General features: G+C 36.0%; 1 protein-coding gene across 3 annotated transcripts in view; it reads right to left on the reverse strand.

Moving 5' to 3' along the window:
* Positions 1 to 21,681, reverse strand: part of DOP1A (DOP1 leucine zipper like protein A) — a 92,330-nt gene that overhangs the window by 70,348 nt on the left and 301 nt on the right. For 2 of the 3 annotated variants that reach the window (XM_058566699.1, XM_058566697.1), the window contains exon 2: positions 1,063 to 1,253. In XM_058566699.1, the coding sequence (XP_058422682.1) occupies positions 1,063 to 1,200 (138 nt within the window). In that variant the 5' untranslated portion in view covers positions 1,201 to 1,253. Of the gene's footprint in view, positions 1 to 1,062; positions 1,254 to 1,343; positions 1,367 to 21,681 lie in introns of those variants that run through there. The other variant, XM_058566698.1, reaches the window with a different exon arrangement.

Here is a 21,681-nt window from a genome sequence, read left to right on the forward strand (position 1 = left end):
AATTTTCATAATTTAATGAACTGCTTTTAAACATACTTCCTAGTAAGTCTTGACACAGAGACTCTTGAGAACAAGAAAGAACCAAACTCGTACTTTTGAAAGCAATTTCTTGAGGATGTTGTAAAAAATTTGAGAATCTATCAAATCTCAAATGATACATGCTAGAAGTCAACATGTCCAACAGAAAGTTGTGCATCTAATTTTAAGATAAATCCTTGGCACATTAAAAACGAAAGCTTTTCTTTTTACAATATCAAGGTAAGTATCTATAGTAAGTATCAAGTTGAAAACTAGTGTCCTTGGTATGTATTTTAAGACAAATTTCTTTCCTAATAGTTGTCTGCTCCCCCAGCCCATTTAATATTTAGAAGCATTCCTATTCAAAGCAGCTATTTTTAAAAAAATCCAAAAAACGCCCCCAAACATCACAACCATGGGTATGAGGTGAGAACAATTTGATCTAAGTTAAAAAAAAAAACAAAAAAAAAAACAGGGTCCAAATTTAAAGCTATGAGTTGATCAGTGATGCCACCCTAATAATAGTGGATAAAAATCAGACATGTCAAGAAAGATCGTTCAAGGCCAAGCTCCAAGCTCTAGGTGACTGCTTGTCACTTTTGTAAAAAGTACTAATATAAGCAAGGCTTGCCTGGATGTAAAATATTTCCTTACTGCTACATACCATTTGGAAAGGACATATTAGTTACTGCTTTCCATATGCAGGTCTTCATTGTGTTATCAGGAAATCCAGAATCATATCTGACGTTCAACTACAGAAACTTAGTAGCCCTCACAGTTGGCATATTTGCTTTTAGTCGTGTGTTTTTATAGGTAATGACGGTAATAAATATATTTTTCAAGCACTATTGTGGTTTTGGCCTTAAAAATATGCCTGACTACATAGGCATGCAATTCATGAAATAAAATAGCATACCAAAAGTAATTCTGAGGTTTACTTATGTTTTTAAATTCTTTACTTCAAGATTTAGAGAAATTCAATAAATACAGAACAGAGATTTTTGATTTTTACTCCTTTTTATGAAATGGATAAGACAGACATACCTTATTAAGTTTTCCAAGTGCCGATATCAGATCTGCCCATTCACTGGAGTATTCAAAATTCTTTAGTGCTTTGTCAATTGCAGCTACATAGTTTCTGTATTTGGAGTCACTCAATAACTCCAGCTCTTCTGTGTTCATCCTCCCACAGCGTCCCACTAGAGACCAGTTCCAAAATCATGTAAAATCATTACCTACAAAAAGAGTTTGCAGGAGGAACCAAAGTTACAAAGTAAAGAATTAAAATGGGTTCAGATGCTCTTGCTACAGAGTTAATGGCTAACCTGAAAATGTTGCTTGAGTTAGAAGTGGTTAACACTCTGGTCAGCTAGTATGCAGGGTCATGGAAGTATTCAAGGGCCGCTTGTGTCCCTTCCTAGGAACTAGAAAAACGGCTATGAGAACTAGGGATACAAAAGAGTAGGAAATATTCTGGTACTTATTTTAATTTAGAAATCATGTTATTTCTCTGTCATATTTGCTGATGTAACATTTCTGATATAACACTCCCTCCACTTTGTTTTGATCCTAAAACACACTAAGACTGGTTAGATTATAAACATCAAGGACATGCAAAACAAAACAAAACAATGAATGACTTGGAGATCATCTTGTTTGATTAATCAATAAATGGGCATATCGTATGAAGGAATATCAGTTCTTTGGAATTAGATCTTAATTTTAATAAAGCTGACAAGTATAAGTAGTGGTTTACAATACATCCACAAATTCTTTGATATTACCTTCAAAAAGTGGTGCCTAATCCTCCAGCCCCTTGAGCTGGACTTTGTAACTCAATTCTAAAGGCAGAATTGAAAATGCATAACGGCCAAGACTAGGTCATAAAAGCACTTCAGCTTCCTCCTTACTCTCTCTCTTATAATCACCAGCTCTGGGAAAGCCAGCCACCACATCATGAGGAAACTTCAAGAAGCTCTATGCAGAGGTCCCTGTGGTAAGGAACTGAGGCTTTCTGCCAACAGCCATGTGAGTAAATCATCTGAGAAGCAAATCCTCCATCCCCAGGCAACTCTTGATTTGACTGCAGCACCAAATAATATAAAAGTTTAGGAGGCAAAAAACCTACTTCATTCTTATACCTTCACACTCTGGACTCTCAGAGCAGCAAACCAAACATAAAGTAGTATTTTGAAGTATTCTAAGAAATTAAAGATAAATATGAAGTTAATAAGTAAATCAAAATAATCTTAACCTTTCATTTCAAAATTGATTTTTTTTAATAGAAGAGTTGACTATGCCCTTCCCCTACTAGAGCAGAAGTCTTTGAGAGCAGGAACTATGTTTTATACGTATCTGTATGTTCCACGGCATAGAACCTACAATAGTGAGGCTCAATGGGATTCATACACAGTGGTTTAAGTATAGTGGTTAAGAATGGGGACAAATTAAAAATTATGTAAGTTGTTTTATCATCAACCTATGGTTTCTAAAATTTTTTTAAACTAGATTTAACTATATACATAAACACACACAGAGCAATATGTGCTTCAGATACAAAAGACTAACTGACATACTAAAACAATTAAAGTCATAAACTTTCGTAACTAATAGTTAAATATTAATAGATAGTGACATATATGGAATGCAGGTTCTAACGAACCTTCAAACAAACTAAAACATTTCCAGGTTTGCTTCTGAGAAATCAGAGAACTGCAAAACCAAATTAAACTCAGGGAAAAAAAATCAACTTGATTGAGTTTTCTGAAAGTGTATAAAAAAGCATAAAATAACTAAATTCTAATCAATAAACCTAAGAATGTACTAGTGGTAGATAAAATAAAGCACATGTATAAATTTTACTGACAGGGACATTTTTTTTCCCTTAGCAATATTGCCAGTATAAGATATAACCCATTCATTTTGAAGATATAGGATATTTACATGGGGAAGATTAACCTGAAAAGCAATTTAGTAATAATTTCTATCAATAAAAATAGGGGTTGTTTATAATCAGGGTAATAACATAATTGTGAAGCAATATTAACTCAATTAACATATGCTTCAGACACACTTTTCTTATTTGGTATTAAAAAACTAACCAATAATGACCAGGTAAGTTTGTGGGGTTTATAACTCTGGTATGTGTTTACAGCTAAAAAAGTTGAGTCAGGTAAGAAATTTGGATTTTCTTATTTACTTAGCTAAAAAAAATTCTAAATATTTAAATATGATTTTAAAAAGTTCACATAGCGTACGCACATGTAACACTCAAGTAGAAAAAGAAAAGCAAAATCTTATGAAAACGGGAAAGATGAGAAAGTACATTCCATAAGAGTTTCATCAGCAAGGAGCCGCAGTATTTTCTTTCATGTGAAAAGATGGTCAGATCCTAGGACTAAAAATTTGGTTATGCTTCTTCAATGATTTTAAGGCAAATAAAACTACTCATTATATATCAGAAGTCTAGAGATGTACCACTTTTGAATTTTTCATCCAATATATGATAAATGCAAATTCTAGTTCTCAGGTACATTTTTCCATATTTTATTTTAAAACAGCTTAGATCAATGCTCCTCAAGCTATCTGTGGTGAAGAACCAGTTTTTTCCCCCAATCCATGGCTGACTGATACTTTTCTAAAATATAAAATCATGAACTTAGTTGTGGCAGCAACATCAAATTGCTATAAAAGTTTCTAAATGCTTACTTTCATCTCTGAGCTTATCTCATCTTTCATTAACAAAGAATTTGTGAATGGCCCACAAATCGCACTTAGATCATAAGGCAAATATAACATATTCCCATACTGCATCAAGGAAGCTTCATATGCTGCCTCTTCTCCAGGAAGGTGGTGGCACATAGCAAAAAATATACATACATATTCAATAAAAAAAAGTGCTTTGTAGAAACCCGAGCTCATGAAAAGATAGGCAGTAGAGGGCCAGGCCTCCAAGCACAGAGGTTAAAGTCAAGGTAGCTGGGAATCCAAATCCTAGGTCTAACACTTACTTAGCAGCTATAGGGCCTTGGCAAGATGCCCAAGCCTCATTTTCCTCATCTATGAAACGAGATGATAATATCTACCTCAATGGTTGTCAAAATTAAATGAAGAACATATTAAAGTTATCAGAGTACCTGGCACATAGAAAATGCTCTAAAAAGTTATTGCCACTATGATCACTTAAAACAAAACATAGTACTAGGAAGCAAGTATGCTAACTATGAGGGCAAATAAGTTGTAGTTAAGCATCAGATATGGCTCTGAATTTATTGGCAGCAAAATGGAAGACCCTTACTAACCTATCGTTAATTGGTTCATGAATACAAATTAAAATGTGTCATTGCCAAATGTGTTTTTTTATTGTTTTATTAAACTGCACATATTTAACACACATATATGATGAGTTCTGACTAATGTATATACTCATAAAACTATCACAATCACGACTCCTCGCCACAGTAAAGATACATAGAACATTTCCATCACTTCTTTCAAAGAAGCATTTTTGTTTGAATTAAAAAAAAAACAAAGAAACCTACTTCCCAGTAGATACAACAAACTGTTTAATATAACCAGGAAACTTGAAAATGTAAAAATAAATAAATAAAAATTCTAATTTGTTTTTTCTTAAAGTGATGCAGGGAAGTCAAGATGGCATTTACAATCATTCTTTCAGGAGCTGTTAATAAGTAGCTTTTCTGACTTGATCTATAGTCCACTTGACAATTTAGTTGCAGTTCTTTCAAACTTACAACTCAGATAAACTGGACTTGAATTTTCATAAAACATGATTTAGTGCAGTGTTCTGGCTCATTCAAATATCAAAATGAAACAAAATAGCTGTTAAAAAAAAAAGCTATAGATTCCTCTAGGCAGAGTAGGCCCTAAGAAAACTGTCAGGTAATTCAGATTTATGTTTTCATACTTGATAGTGTAAAAAGGTAAAACTTAAATAAGAAATGAAACAGTCTACAGACCATCTGAATTTTAAAAATTTTTGTTTAAATGGTTAAAAAATGAGTAGACCTAATTTCAGAATAACTACATGAAGATCCTTTGGTTGGTTTGCTTCTCACTAGCTGAGCTCTCCCTTTCCCTCCCACCTTTGCCATGAAAGGTGGAGGGAGGGCTGAAGAGAGAGAAATATTGTCTATTATCTAATTCTAAAGATACATCTGGGGACTGTCCAAGTTTTATCACATCCCAAGAATATAAATGAATAAATTATTTAAGCCATCATACAATGGGGGAGGGGAGCCGTACTTGGGCTTGATTATGAAAGAGAAAGTACTTTAAAAAATGTTATATATAAAGTAGATGCTCTTTCCAAATTTTTTTAACTAAATGAAAAATTATCACTCAGTAATTGTTATCTAACAAATGTGACAATTATTAACAAATCTATTTTATTTTGGTCAAAAGTTCTGGGTTTCAGTGTTGACACTTTCACTAAATAATCTTTAGCAAATCATTTATTTAACCAACTTATAAAAGCTAGTTACTCCATAAAACTGGAACTTCCCTGGAGGGCTAACAATATGGACAGAAGACAACACCTACCAGGTGTTTCCCAAATAGGTTAACGTCACCCACTATAGCCTTGATGCTCTGTACTTCCCCTCGTCTGACCCAATCTCAAATCTTCAAATGGTAGGTATACACTCTAGGAAAGTCCAAATATGTGATCAACAGATCTTCAGCTTTTCCCTGCATTTTCCTGCCACCTTCTAGTCTTAATTATTTAAGGGTAAGACCTCCTCTGATGCAGCAGAGGTACCAGCATCTTACTTAACTTTATATTGTGTTTACTAAACGACAGGCACTGTTCAAATGCTTTGCATGTTTTAATTCATTTAATCCTATGAGGTAAGTACTCTTTTATTATCCACATTTACAGATAAAGAAACTGAGGCATAGAATTATTATGTGATACAGGTAATACATGGCAGAGCCAGGGATGTAAACTCCAGCAGTCCGACTTTAGAGTTCTAACTCAATCACCATCTTCACTCTTATGGACGCTTTTTTCCTTCTCATACCTATCCTGCCTCACGCCCAGGGAGTGAAGTGTCTTCCTTACTCCCCCTATTATACTTCCCTGGCAAAATTCCAATCCTGGTTAAGCTCAATTATCTGCTTTCTCCACACCTGAACCCAAGCAATTGAACACTGCTGGAGAAAAATCATACAACTGGGCTAAATGACTGCACTTTGAGAAACACAAACTTCAAACAGGCACCCAACACTGTTCTAATCCACTGTGTTTCCTTAGTAAATTTACCTGCCTGACACAACTATTTTATAACTTCTCTTAATACCATCTTCCCTCCATGGTTGCTAAAAATCAAGCTTCAAATTTAACTAAGAAAACAAGCCCAAGGAATGCTGTTACCTTCCCTCCAGTAAATCTACAAACCTATCTCTACCTATACCCATACTCTCTACTTTCCCTCTGGTTCTGAGGAACAAAGGACCCTTCTCTACCAAAGGCCTACCCTTTTGCTGTGTTCTGGATCCCTACCTCCTCTTGCCTTCTCAAGAATTTCCCCCAGGTGCTTTACTGGCTCACTCTCCTTCATACTAGTTTCTCTCTACAGGATCATTCTCCATCAGCCTACAGACAAGCTCTGAAATCTCCCATGGTGAAAAACTAAAATCCATAGCCTCCCTTTGACCCCCACAGGCTCTCTGGCTACCAATCCATTTCTCTGTTCTCTCTCACTGCAAAAATTTTTTGAAAGATTTCTTTACACTATCTCATTACCTTTTCTCCTATTCACGCTTCAGTGCACTCAAAAATGCCATATGACACCGACCCTCCAAGGAAACCACCCATATAAAGGCCACCAGTAAGATGGTCACTTCTCTAGCCCCTCATCTTAATCAACTTCTCAGCAGTATTCAATATTTTATTCTTGGCTTTCAGGACTCTTGACTCTTAAGGTATGTTCTGACCTCTCTAGCCACTCTTTTTCAATCTATGTTGGCTCTTCTTCTGTATTCAATTTTATATTATTATTATGTAAATGCTGAAGTACTTCAAGCTTCAATCAGAAATCCTTCTCTCTTTTCTCCTCTAAAGTTATCTCCTCTAGTCCTATAGCTTCAAATAGCATTTAATTGATATATCCCAAATTTATAACCACTTTTCTTTTTATTATTTGAATTGGTTAGAGTTGACTCCACCACTGAATCCTGTTTCTATTCTTGAGCCCCTATGACCCACCCTCCACAGAGAAGCCAGAGATCTTTTAAAACCACATTATGTCATTATGAGAATACCTAAACTCAAACACACCAACATTTTTTGCAATGCAGGGCATTTTGTATTTACTATTCTTTATACTTGAAAGCTGTTAGGTCAACTCTTTGTGTGGCAAATTCCTTCCCATCCTCCAAGTAATACCAAACCCTCAGAGAAGACTTTTCTGATCAGTCTGTCTCAAGTGGCCTGCGCCAGGCCCACGATCTCAACATCTACTCTAGAATATCACGTTATTTCCTTCCTAGCACTTACTACAGTCTGAAATTGTCCTATTTATTTGCTTGTTTCCTATCCACCTTCCCTCACTGGAATGCAAATGACATGAGGTAAGTAGCCTTATTGGACTTATTCATTCCTGTATCAGCAGTCCCATAAAAGTGGCTGATACACAGTGGGGACTCAAATATGTTTTGAATAAGTGAATTAATCTATCAACATAAACACAGTTCACGCACCATTTTGCTTTGCTTTCTCTGAGAAAAGCTCTGCAGAAAAAAGCAGAACTACAGTTGTATTTTTTAACCAGTGTAGCCACACTTGACCTCACTCCCTTCAGAGACTATATTCATATGGCTATTATGTGCTTTAAAAAATTGAAAGAGTCTCCTAAGAACACATAAAAAATGTGCTATATCTAGTTGCATTAACAAAATAGCCCAGTTTAAGCATCTTTATTAAGCATAACTACTTAAATGTGAGGCTGTCATGCTAGCTCTTGTGAAAGAAAATCCACTAAGAATAATACTTCTAGAGGTCAAATCTTTTAAAATTAAGTAGATGCAAATCTCTAGTTGGAGAAAATTTTGGGAGAGTTTTACTGTATTTTATGCATATATTTATTTATATTTTCAATTTTGGTCTCAGTAAAAACTATAAAAATAAAAACCTAAGATATGAGAAATAAAAAATCTCATAGTTCTACCAAGGTGACAAATAGCAAACTTGATTTAATTTTACTATCTTTTTTTCAAGTAAATAGACATACATGAAATTATGCATCTGTTAGAAATAGTCTCTGAATTCTAAAAAAATGATAACTTAAGATTCCTTCTAGCTTTAAATTCTGTGATTTTTGGTACACATGAGCAATATGAAGTAACTTAGAAAAGAGAAAAGCATATTACAACCTAAAATGATCCATTAATGGGTAGCTGGGATTCTACCTGGGTAAGCATCAAATAGTCAATAGCTATAATAATGAACACTAAACATATGCCCCTGAGTTAAAGATAGAGATAATCATCCTGCCCCCAAAGCACACTAGCCAAACACTGTTCATGCATTATTCAGGATGATAATGATTAATAACAGCAGCTGACACTGACTTAGTAATGACTCTGTGGCAAGCACTATGCTAAACCCTTTTATGTGAATTCTCTCTCGTGTGATCTTCTCCACAAATCCATGAGGCAGATGTTCTCTTGGAGCCACGTACACATGAACACTCTGGTGTTTGAGGTTCCACCAAGAGCAAGAGGAGCAACCAGGAAGGACTCTGGCAGGCTGACTCTGTGCCTGGTCCTTAATCACTATCCCTCTGAACTCCTTCTTTACCACGGCTCTTAATTCTTCTGCCTGGCATATCCTACCTCTCCTCTCTTATTCATTTTTCAAAAACCTGTTCAGGCTATATAGCCTTTCTTGACTCTTTAACACCTCATTTTTTAGACATTGTACGTTCTTTTCCTATTGCACTTATTCTTAAAAAACACTATAATAATGTAAGTACATATATTTCTGTCGTTCCTTCTAGACCTCGACTTAAGCTCAAGGACCAAAGCTCAACTCTGAATACCCTAAACCTAGCTCACTGCTCAATACTGAAAGTGTTCAGGTTAAAGCATACGGCAAAATGACTGTAAATTCTGGTATAAAAGGGTTTTGTTTTGTTTATCTGTAAAACAGTGATTCTAATTCAATAAACGACCATGGTGGAAGGGGAACTATATACAGTATTTACAAGAAGACAATCTACTTCCTTCAGAAAACAATTCCGAAGAGGCAAAAAATATGCTCTCAAGTGGGATGAAATCCTAGAGGTATGCTGCAGGTTCGGTTGTGCATCCGAAAACAGAACTATAGGCTTGGCTGTCCCCAAATTAAGGATGACCAGGGCTGATGTGAAGATTCCTGTTGGACTAGGGGTATGTTCTAGTTTATAAATTCTATTATTAAGCACCAAAGGGATGCTTTATTCGACCTAATAATGACAGGTTTTGTTTTGTTTTTCTCTTGGCAAAGGGAGTTGTAATTCATGAGGGCTGTTATGAAGGGACAAAAATAATAGTTCAGAAAACAAATATTTCATAGAAATTTCCTACATTTTCATAAAATCTGTGGACATCACTGATAGTTCAATTACATATTCTGGTTTAGTCATATCATATTTGTATTAACCATATCTATAGAAAGAAGTCATTGTGCAGATAATCTAAAACTGAGAATCTCAAACAACTAAATCGTGGCTTTGGGCTGTATCATGCTTTTTTCAAATATACCTTTTTGAGGTTTAGTATTTGCCAATATTAAAATCTGTTTGATTTCCCTGTGTATACGTTGATTAGGTGGTGGGGAAATGAAATAAACTTTTTAGGTGGCAACGGTAAGTCTGAGAGTAAATATCAGAATAACACATGTAAAGAAAATCTAAATTATCTAGATTGACCATATTCTGTTTTTGTTTTCAATTAGGAAGAAAAAACATTGCTTGCTTTTTTATACGTTCAAGGTAAAATACGAGAACAACAGTGATAAAAATGAGTGCATGGCTATTTGGAATGACTAAAAAGAAAGATGTGAAACACAAGATGAAGGACAACTCTAACTTTTTGCTATCCTACAAGTCCTTTTTTCCAGTTTATTTAAAACATCACTTTTCAGAAAGCTTCTTTCTCAAAAGAAATATGCTCATTTGTAGCTAAGTATTATTCTTCCTTTAACAATGACAAATAATGATTCTGCTTAAACTTCAAAAGAAATATTCTCTTATCTGAAACTACTAGAATTAAAGTAAAAGAAGCAGAAATAATCTTTACATACAATTCAATCTACTATATTAAGTTAATCAAATAATTATTTCCAAGAAAATAAAATTTAACTAATATTTGAAAAAATTAGTAATTTAACAATGTTCTCAGCATTTTTAAAATTAGCAAACAATACACTTAATTAATTATAGTATTCAAGTTAAAAATAAAGACTGATTGTTAAATGAACTAATGTAAAAATGCTATACGGTATATACTAATCAGTACAAATTTTTCTGCACTTCCTAACATACTTAAGTTTAACTGAATATTTGTAAACAAATTTTATAGCCTGCGAAAAAGATGTATTTTTTCCCAGCTAAAACAAAACCCCAGGCAATGTTAAGGTTTATTTTCCTTTGTAAATTTTATGAAAACCGTTCCAAAAGTAAAATCATGAGGAGTAACACACACACACACACACATACACACACACACACACACACATTAATTAAGATGCAAATTCAATCATGCCTATGCACCTAAAGGACAGGATCAAAATATTACACGGGCAAGAAGGCACCAACATTTTAGCCGAGTGATTTTACACACAGGGATTTACAAAAGAGGATTGGCATGAGACAAAAACCATGCATGTGTCTGTGCATATCAGTTTACTCAAAGCTATGAAAGAATAGTGCTAGGCAGTAAGTAGCCTTGCAAGAGTGAAACCTCCTGATGGGCAAAGGAAAGAGACTAGAATTAATTTTGAGGATATCAAGATACTTCACTGAGAAAAACAGGGTACTACCTATAACAGACCTGCCCCTGCTTCTACATCTCTTTCAATGTTCATCCCCTCTCATGTTTTAAGGTTAAGGTGAAAAGAGAATAACAGTATTAACAACACGTCATGAAAGAACAAAAGAACCGTGCAGAGGTGTTACTCTGCAAGAGAGAGAACTCTAGATATTTTGGTAGATTGGGAAGCACCTAATAGAATCAGAACCAAAATAAGGTTGATTACTATAAAATCTTTATTCAGATTCCCTTTACAAAAACTGGATCCCCTCCAAAACACTGACAAGCCAGGAACTGTTGTTATTATACCTCTCCTTACCTTCTGTTTCATAGTCCCTCTGCTCTCTTACATTTCTTTAGGATAGCGCTCCAATACAGGAAACATAACCTGTCAAGCAATGCTATTATTATTCTCTGAATTTTCTTTTTGTACTTCACTTCTGTTAATAGCACCATCATCTTCCCAATCACACGAGCTTGCACTTTGACTTTATTTCCTATTCTCGTATCCACCCTATCAACAAACTCAGCTTTTTTGTTTTTCCCAGCTCAAGTTGACTGTGGTAGACATCTTTCAGAATGGTCTTTTAACCATGGCTCTTGCACAGTGTCACCTGGACTATTACAACAGCTTCCCATTTTCACTACCTTCAGCTTCTCTAAGAGCCAATTAATTTTACCTACCAAAAAAACAGTTTGAGCATATTACTCCCTGCTGGAAGCTCAGAAAAGCAAGTTTATAATCCATGAAAAGCACTTTAGCCCAGTGCTTATTTAGCACATAACATTGCTATAATTATGACATTCAATTACTTAGAAATGAAATGCAAGCTCTTAATCATATGATTAAAGTCTTTTCATAAACTGGACCCATTCAATCTATCTTACAATACATGTTTCTGTCCTAGCTAAGCAAAACCTAGTGACAAAGATTCTTTGCTTGACCAAACTTTAGTTAAGCTTCTGAACCTTCTCTTAGGCCATCTGTGCACATTCTTGTAAAATGTAGTTTTAGCAAGGACCCTGTGAAGTCAGTTTAACCAGAAACCCCCACTCTCAATATCTGACCATCCTCTATATACGATCAGGTTTCTCATTCTCCAAAAATTGATCGCCCTGACCTGTCTTCAGCAAGAACCCTGTTAGGCCAGTTTAGCCAGAATCTCCCCTTACTCCTGATGTCTCCTCTTAGTACTTTTTCATCCACTGACCCCTACCCTGCCCCTTGTCTATAAATTCCCACTTGCCCATGCTATATTCAGAGTACAGGCCAATCTCTCTCCTCCACTGTAAAACCCCATTGCAGTGGTCCCTATACCTGCCATGATGCTCCTGAATAAAGTCTTCCTTACCATCTTTAACAAGTACCACTGAATATCTTTTCTTTAACACTAGTCAACCGTCCACTGTTCAAGACTTACTCCCTTCCTTCTCAGTGCTTTACACATGCTATTCCTTTTCTGGATATGCCCCATGCTCCTTTTCAGAAGCTTTTTTTCTTAGCAAATTATATTCAAAATGCTAAGACTCTGTACAATATCTTCTGATTCAACCCCTCCTCTGACTGGGCTTAATCAGCACCTTTTTCAATATTTAGAAACATGGCTTACATTACAGGATAGTACATGCATATATGCTTCATGTTTCTAAAAGTTTAACGTCATTTATTTTTTTAATTGTGGTAAAACCACGTAACATAAAATTTACCATTTTAACCATTTTTAAATGTACAATTCAGTAGCGTTAAGTCTATTCAAATTGTTGTGCAATCTATTGCCAGAACCTTTTCATCTTGTAAAACTGAAATACTATACTCATTAAGCAACAGCTCCCCTTTTCCCTCTCCTCTCAGCCCCTGGCAACCACCATTTTATTTTCTGTTTCTAATGAATGACTATTTTAGATACCTCATATAAGTAAAACCATACAGTATTTATCTTTTTGTAACTGGCTTATTTCATTTAGCATAATGTCCTCAAGTTATATCCATGTTGTAGCACATGACAGGATTTCCTCCATTTTTAAGGCTAAATAATATTGCTTTGTACGTATATACCGAATTTTGTTTATCTGTTGATCCATTCATAGACATTCAGGTTATTTCTGCCTCTTGGCTATTATGAATAGTGCCACTATGAACTTGGGTGTGCAAGTATCTCTTTGAGACCCTGCTTTCAATTCTTTTGGATATATACCCAGAAGTGAGATTGCTGGATCATATGGTAGTTCTATTTTTAATGTTTTGAGGAACTGCCATACTGTTTTCCATAGCAGCTGCACAACATTTTACATTCCCACCAACAGTGCACAATGGTTCTAATTTCGCCACATCCTCAACAATACTTATTTTCTATTTTTTTGGATATCTCATTGTAGTTTTTTTTTTGGTGAGGAAGACTGGCCCTGAGCTAACACCTGTTGTCAATCTTCCTCTTTTTGCTCGAGGAAGAGTGGCCCTGAGCTAACATTGGTGCCCATCTTCCTCTATTTTGTATGTGGGTCGCCGCCACAGCATGGCTTGATGAGTGGTGTACGTCTGCACCAGGATCTGAACCCGCAAACAGAGGCTGCCAAAGCAGAGTGTGCCAAACGTAACCACTACTCCACCAGGCTGGCCCCTCATCGTAGTTTTGATTTGCATTTCTTTAACGATTAATGACGTTCAGTATCTTTTCATATGCTTGTTGATCATCTGTATATCATCATTAAAGAAATGTCTATTCAAGTTGTTTGCCCATTTTTTAAATTGGGTTATTTTTCTTTTTTGTTGTTGAGTTGCAGGAGTTCTGTATATATTCAGGATATTAGCCTCTTATCAGATGCTTGATTTGAAAATACTTTCTCCCATTTTTTAGGTTGCCTTTTCACTTTTTTGATTGGGTCCTTTGATGCACAAAAGTTTTTAAGTTTGATGTAGTCCCATTTGTCTATTTTTGCTTTTGTTACCTGTGCTTTTGCTGTCATATCTAAGAAATCACTGCCAAATCCAATGTCATGAAGCTTTTCTCCCATGTTTCCTTCCAGGAAACTTCTTCTAGGAGTTTTATAGTTTTAGGTATTACATTTAGGTCCTTAATCCTTTTTGAGTTAAATTTTTGTATATGGTGTAAAGTAAGGTTCCAACTTCATTCTTCTGCATGCGGATATCCAGCTTTCCCAGTACCATTTGTTGAAGAGGCTGTCCTTATCCAACTGGGTGGTCTTGGCACCCTTTGTTGAAGATCATTTGACCATGTATACATTTGGGTTTATTTCAGGGCTTTCTATTCTATTACACTGGTCTCTATGTCTGTGTTCATGCCCCTACCACACTGTTGTGATTACTGTAGCTTTATAAAGTCTTTTAAAAGTTTTTAGTTTAAAGTCTTTTTAAAAAATTTCTTCTGCCTGAAACACTAAATCTCAACTTAACCTGACTAGCACTACTCATCCTTCAGGCCTCAGATTTTACCCGCTTTGGAAGGTGGAAGTCTTCCCTGACCATTCTACCACCTCACGTACACACCTCCTTCAACTCCCACTACACACTGTACTTCCTCTATCACAGAACTTTCTTTGCTTTATTATAACTGAACTGTGACTCCCAGGGGTGATAATCCCTGTGATAGAGCCCTCATCTATCATTTTAGCTCTTACTTTCCCATCTCCTAGCAAAGTGCGTAATCCACAGTAAACGACCAATAAACATTATAAAAATTGAGTGACAACAGAATATACTTTGCTGATAAAAAGAATGAATAAAGTCTATGTACTGATTTAGAAAATGCTCCCAAGATATATGAACTAAAAAAATCAAGGTACAGAACAGTGTTTATAGTATGCTACCATTTATATAAAAAAGGGGACACATATTTTCATACAATTTGCATATGTATGATATATATATCTCTGAAAGAACACACAAGAAAATAATAAAACTGATTACTTCCTGGGAGCCAGGTGGGAATTTGGTGGGTAAATGTGGGCCAGGAAGAGGGAGTCTTTTCACTGTATACTTTTTTATACTTTTAAAATCATGTGTATTCTCTATTTATAGTATTAAATAAATAAGTTTAATTTTTTAAAAGTGAATGAATGAATAATGTCCCTAGACATCAAATACCAGCTGTGTAATATGTGGCATTTCCTCCCTCTTTCACCTCATAAGAAATAACAAAAAGCAAGGTGAGGCCAGCCTGGTGGTGTAGTGGTTAAGTTCACGTGCTCCGCTCCAGCAACCCGGGGTCCACAGGTTTGGATCCTGGGCACAGACTACACACTACTTATCAAGCCACACTGTGGTGGCATCCCACATATAAAATAGAGGAAGATGGGCACAGATGTTAGCTCAGGGCCAATCTTCCTCAGCAAAAAGAGGACGATTGGCAGCAGATGTTGGCTCAGGGCTAATCTTCCTCACCAAAAAAATAAAATAAAATAAAATAACAAAAAGAAAATCAAAATGAATAAGATCTGTATCTTAAATGTTACATTTGAACCCAGAATCATCCCACCACTCCTGAAGAACCACAGAGATTTGGAATTTTGTTGATAAAGTACTTGCTTTGTTTAGTGATCTTCAAGTGGCATTTTAAGTAAATCTTTGAATATTCTTTCTAAAAGCATGAAATGTGCATATACTGCATATTAAGTAAATATGTACTGCTTGTTATTTAGAGACATGTTCACATACTAGCTTTACAAGATGCGGTAGCTGGCTTCTAAGATGGCCTCCAATGACCCTCAACTCCTGGTACTCACCTCCTTTGTAGAGTCCCCTCCCACACAAAATTACTGCTGGCCTATGTGAACAACAAATAGAATACTGCAGGAGGGAAAATCAGGTCATAAAAGACACTGCAGCTTCCACCTTGATGTCTACCGTACCACTCATTCTGTGGCAAGCTAGCCTTTATGTCAAGGTCACTCAAGCAGCCCTGTGGGGTGGCCCATTGTAGGGAGGAACTGAGGCCTCCCTCCAACAGCCAGAAACAACTTGCCAGTCATGTGAGAGAGCCACTTTGGAAGGGGGTTCTCCAACCCCAGTCAAACCTTTAGATGACTGCAGCCCAGGCCAACATCTGACTGCAACCTCACAGAAAACTCAATCCAGAACCTCACAGCCAAACTTCTCCCAATCCCCCTTTTTTTTTTTTTAATTTTATTTATTTATTTATTTTTTCCCCCAAAGCCCCAGTAGATAGTTGTACGTCATAGTTGCACATCCTTCTAGTTGCTGTATGTGGGACGTGGCCTCAGCATGGCCGGAGAAGCGGTGCTTCGGTGCACACCCGGGATCCGAACCCGGGCCGCCAGCAGCGGAGCACGCACACTTAACTGCTAAGCCACGGGGCCGGCCCACCCAATCCCTTCTGACAACAACTGTGAGAGATATTAATTGTTGTTTTAAGTCACAACATTTTTAGATAATTTGTTATGCAGCAATAGATAACCAAAAAGTTTATTCTCAAATAATACTTTCCTTTTTTAAACCACAACCTCTATAACTTAAAAGACATAATAAAAACAGTAGTTATCAGAGCACATAAACCTAATAGGCAACCTCAAATTACAGAATCAGGTAGGCTGGGGCACAGTGCTTTGAAGACAGCCTTTCAATAAAATGCCAGATGCCACACAAAAAAAATGTTGCTGGAACCCCTCATTCAGACTCAAAGGTGAAATCCTGAGTAACTGGTGGCAACACTTATGGAACTCGTGGTATACAATATGGAAGTCATTTAAATACTTATTTTTTTTTTCAAAATGAGACACTAACTTTAAAGCAAGTATTATGCTCTATTTTTTTCTCAGTAGAAAAACTTCTGTCCAGGAAATTTTAAAATCAAGACACATTGTAAGACATGTAAATGTGTAGGGAAAAGCCACACTGCCAAGTGCATCACGCCGAAGAGAAGCAAAAAGTATAGTCAGCAGATGGCATGGCATTTGTGGTATATAACACACAAAAGTTCCAGCTATCTGGAAAATCTGATTCATCATAATTGACACATATCCTAAGGGTTTGAGGCAGCTGATATTTTATAGTGCTTTGTTAAAGTCTAACAGCACAACCAAAAGCTACTGGAAATGTAGAGCTATTTACCTGAATAATTCAAAGGACTAAGACTGTTGTGCTTTTGTAGTTTTTTTGATTACACTCAGTTGTTGCTTTTAAATGATGACAGTTTACCAGCACTGCTTCTATACCGCTGCTTTATTTTATAGTAGAGACACAAGAAAGAAACTACCTGTTTGAGTGAAGGCTCCCTTATGAAATAAAGACTACTCATCCAAAGGGCTCTTTTCTTACTTGCAAATTGAGGTTGCATCCCAGAACCTTATATTAACAGCAATCTGACCCCGGGCTGAATAGCAAATTATTGTGGGTACTGATAGATCTAGTATCATCACTCAGGTAACTTATTTTTTGGAAAAGGGTAACACCAAACTAAATGGTCTAGTTACCTGAATGCTTTGTTCATGAACACAAAATAATGGCAATTTAAATATTAAGCTCATAATATATGCCTGTAAATAAACATAGCAAGTTGAAATACAAGATGTATTTTACAGAACAAGAGTAGGAAATTTATTTTCCTGCCTGTTCATATAAAACTCTTTCCATAAGAGAGGAAAATTTTTCATTACCTCAGAAGAAAATAGGCTGGAAATGTCTTCTGTAAGATGGAAATACGAAAAAATAGCTCAAACTTGAGAAGTGATGAGAGGAAGAAGTAAAGGAGACATCAGATTATTTTAAGTTTATTACCTCATCTACTCTTATAGAAGCTTTGCCAGATAAACATTATATTATTAACACTTATCACTCCTGAATCAACAGTCATCACTTTGTCATATAAAAGGCTCCCACTGGTTTTTAGATGTAGATTTATTTCTTTAGATTCAAAGGATTATCTTAAAGCTAATGTACTCTAATAACAAAAAGGTGATAGTGTTTTATTTGTAAAAGTAACAGTAGTAACATTAAAATCATTTTTGAAAAAAACACTTATATGATTCAATAATGATGTTAACTTTTTGTCTTTGTATTGTATTTTTATTTTTTATTTATTTTTTTTGGTGAGGAAGACTGGCTCTGAGCTAACACCTGTCGCCAATCTTCCTCTTTTTCCTTGAGGAAAATTGTTCCTGAACTACCATCTGTGCCAATCTTCCTCCATTTTTTATGCGGGATGCTGCCACAGCATGGCTTGACGAGCGGTGCATAGGTCTGCGCCTGAGATCCGAACCCACAAACCCCGGGCAGCTGAAGTGGAGCACGTGAACTTAACCACTACCCCACTGGGCCAGCCCCATGTCTCTGTATTATATTTTTAAAGTTAACTCCAGTACACCTTTTAATTTACAATTGAGATTTTATTTCCCAATTCTTCCACAGATGAAATTTTAAGGGATTTTCAAGCCCTGTATAACACAGTATCTCTCAAAATTTTGGCCACCAATCAGATGTGAGATTATTCTCTGGGGCCCAAAGACAGGATAAGTGATAATGGATCAAGTGAGGAAATTATTCCCTCTTCATTCCCTTTTAGTTCCTAGACTGTATCAGGAAGTCTCAGATTGGTGCCAGAATGTTATCAGAACTTCCGTAATTCTTGCTAACCTCCCTTTTAAACAAAAAAACAGCCAAGTTTCAGGCTTAGAGTCTTCAGCAGGCAATAGTTTCTAGCTAGAATTTAACAAAACACTGTTTTGTTTTCATTATCTTTATGCCTACCTTCTGTTTATGGTAAGTGATACCTTCTTTTTACTTGTGGTGGTGATTTCAAGTTTCCTTTAAAAATTATTTTAATAATCACATTGATATAAAGAAATATTAAGAAAATCAGTATACAGGAAGTATGCAGCTAGGCCCAAATTTTGAAGATGATATAAGAATGAGTGAAGTTTGAGAAATACTACATTTTGTCTATTTGGTTAACATCCCATTGGTTTAGCCACCATGAAGGACAGAAAAGGATGTTCAAAGGAATATATACACGAAAGTCAGACGAGAAGGAAATTACTTCAAAATGAGGTAATCAAAAAAGGATTCACAGACAAGGTGGCATTTGAGCTAGGACACGATAGGTATGATTTAGACATGCAGAGACAGGGAGAGCATTTGAAGAGAGCAAAAGTGTAACAATACAGGCCTGAGTGGTGGCATGTTCCAAATCTTGATTATGGGGGTGGTTACTGGGGGGTGTGTATCATGTACACATAAAATGAGTGCACATTATTATATGTAAATTTTTCCTTAATAAATTCGATAGCATATCTTTGACCTATACAATGAAAAGTCATTGAGGTTTCAGGCTTGGATAGCTTGGGGAGGGGGGAAGTAAATGCAACAAAAAGGGAAATCACAATTTAAAGACAAGGAGATCAAAAGAACTTATGTGCACACAATAAATTTTCAATAAAAACTTTTAGTTATTATACAAAAATAGCAGCTATATACTTCTACTTAATAGTTTCACTTCAGGAAGAGAATTTACCTGAATTAAGGCTTATCCATTAAAATTAAAGGTACTATTCCCACCCGCCTCAAACAAAGGAGCACATTACTAGCACTCACCCCTAACAAAGTAACAAAGAACGGACAGAAGTATCCATGTGTGCTAGTGATATCTGATAGAATTTAGCAAAATAATTTAAGATTGTATTCAACACTTAGATCCCATTTGTAAGCAACTTGGAAATAACTGTCTTAGAATTTGTTTTAACCTTTAACTCTTTTCAATGACCTAAGCTCTTAAAATTATGTAGTTATTAATTATGAAGTACGTTTCAAGTGGCTTTTTATCACATTTCATAGTTTAAGAATTCATGACTAGAGAGGCAAACCATTCATAATAAAAATAATGCCATTATCAAGAATTTACTTGTTGGAACTTTATAGCACCATTAACAAAATCCATAACTTGACCATAAAATCAAATTCAAAACATGAATTAATTATGGTTATAGAAAAGCACCAAGAGACCAGAAAAAAGAAGATAATCTCCTGCCATAAATGAAAGCATTAAGTCTCACAGAAACCTATGTGTACCCTTAATATTAATATTTAACTAAGCTTTTTGTTATACCAGTGAGTTGCCACTAGATGTTCATGCTCCAGAGAGCTTAAACTGACAGCCGAAAAAGCATAGTGTAGGGAATTTTAGAGCTGAAAGGGGACTCAGTTCAAGTACAGTAATTTTCAAATAGGTATTCTATGTAATTATATTCTAGGAGATGTTAACACGTTGGCCATGAGAAAATAGGCTCCCTGGCCATGTAAGTTTAGGAAACGCTTCGATAATCTTCTCTGGAAATTTACATGCATATAAACATAGCATTAAAGGTTTTGAGAAGTCCTGCAGTTAAAAGTAAATTAAAAGTTAAACCTAATTTAACCCAATGTGCTCCCAAATTATTTGCCATGGAACACTGTTTTGGGGCAGTAAGCCTATTAATGGATTCAGAACAGCGTTCAGGGGAAGCATCCGTTTGCAAAACTCTGATCCTATGAAATTCCCTTAAAACAGGTGACAAAACTGAGGCCTAGAGAGATCATACCTGGTTAGCAGAACAAAGGACTTGAGTGAAATCATTCATTCCTAGGCCAGAGCTCTTTCCACTAATTTAACTACAAAATAGGACAGGCTTGACTGTCAACCCTCAAACATTTAGTTAACAACATTTAACTTACATTCAACATTTTGGTTATGGTGTCATATTTTCTGGTTTGTGTATTAATTTAGGTGTTTTTAATTCTTCCTTTAAGACTTGGGTTCCTAATAATCAGGCCCACCTGGCGATTTGCTATTGTTTAGCAATTCCAGGCAATGAGTTCCTTCAGAGTGGCAGCTGAAAGTAATCACTAAAATAAAGCATTTATACCACAACTGGTTTGGTTTTAATTTACTCTTGTTATAACGTCCGTCAACTCAACTAAATCACTGTGTTGTTTATCAGGGGGTGAGTTACTTAGCCGACGTGTGTTATCCACAGTAAAATGCAAGATCTTATGTCTGCATAGAAGGTAGCCAACGACATCGCAATTGAGAGATTTTGTCTTTCTATAGTTCAGAGCTTGTCAGCCTTAGCTTAGCTTATTATTTTTTTGGTACTTATATAAAAAAAAGTTTTTATTGCTTTAATTACAATCTCCAAATCAGATTTTCCCAATCTTTATATTTGTCAACCTCCACAGAACTCTAAGATAGTGTAAGAATAATCAAAACACAATTTACTTAGCTTTAAAAAAAGTACAGTTTTGTGTCACCCCCCCTCCCCCCTCAGGATACGGGAGAAGAATGGAAGAGAACAAGTAACTATTGTTATGTCGCAACTTGAAAAGGCTTGAGAATCAAAGGTGATCACTGTTAACAACTTCCTTACGACTAATCGGACTTCCTCTAATAAACTTCTGCACTGCTCTGCAACCCCGCCCCCCGCCCCCCCGCGGAACATTAACCATGGCTGGCCTTCACGTCTCCTCAATCTTAAAAGCACCCACCAGATGAAGGAGACCAGACGATGCCTAGATTCTGCCAACAAAGAGGTTACCCCGCGCGCCCCGATCGCACAGGTGCGACCTCCACCCCAACCTTGCGCACGGCTCGGCCTCAGCGCAGAAGGCTCGGGACCGGCCACCGG

Source organism: Diceros bicornis, chromosome 23 (assembly GCF_020826845.1).
Source record: "Diceros bicornis minor isolate mBicDic1 chromosome 23, mDicBic1.mat.cur, whole genome shotgun sequence".
Taxonomy (NCBI): domain Eukaryota; kingdom Metazoa; phylum Chordata; class Mammalia; order Perissodactyla; family Rhinocerotidae; genus Diceros; species Diceros bicornis.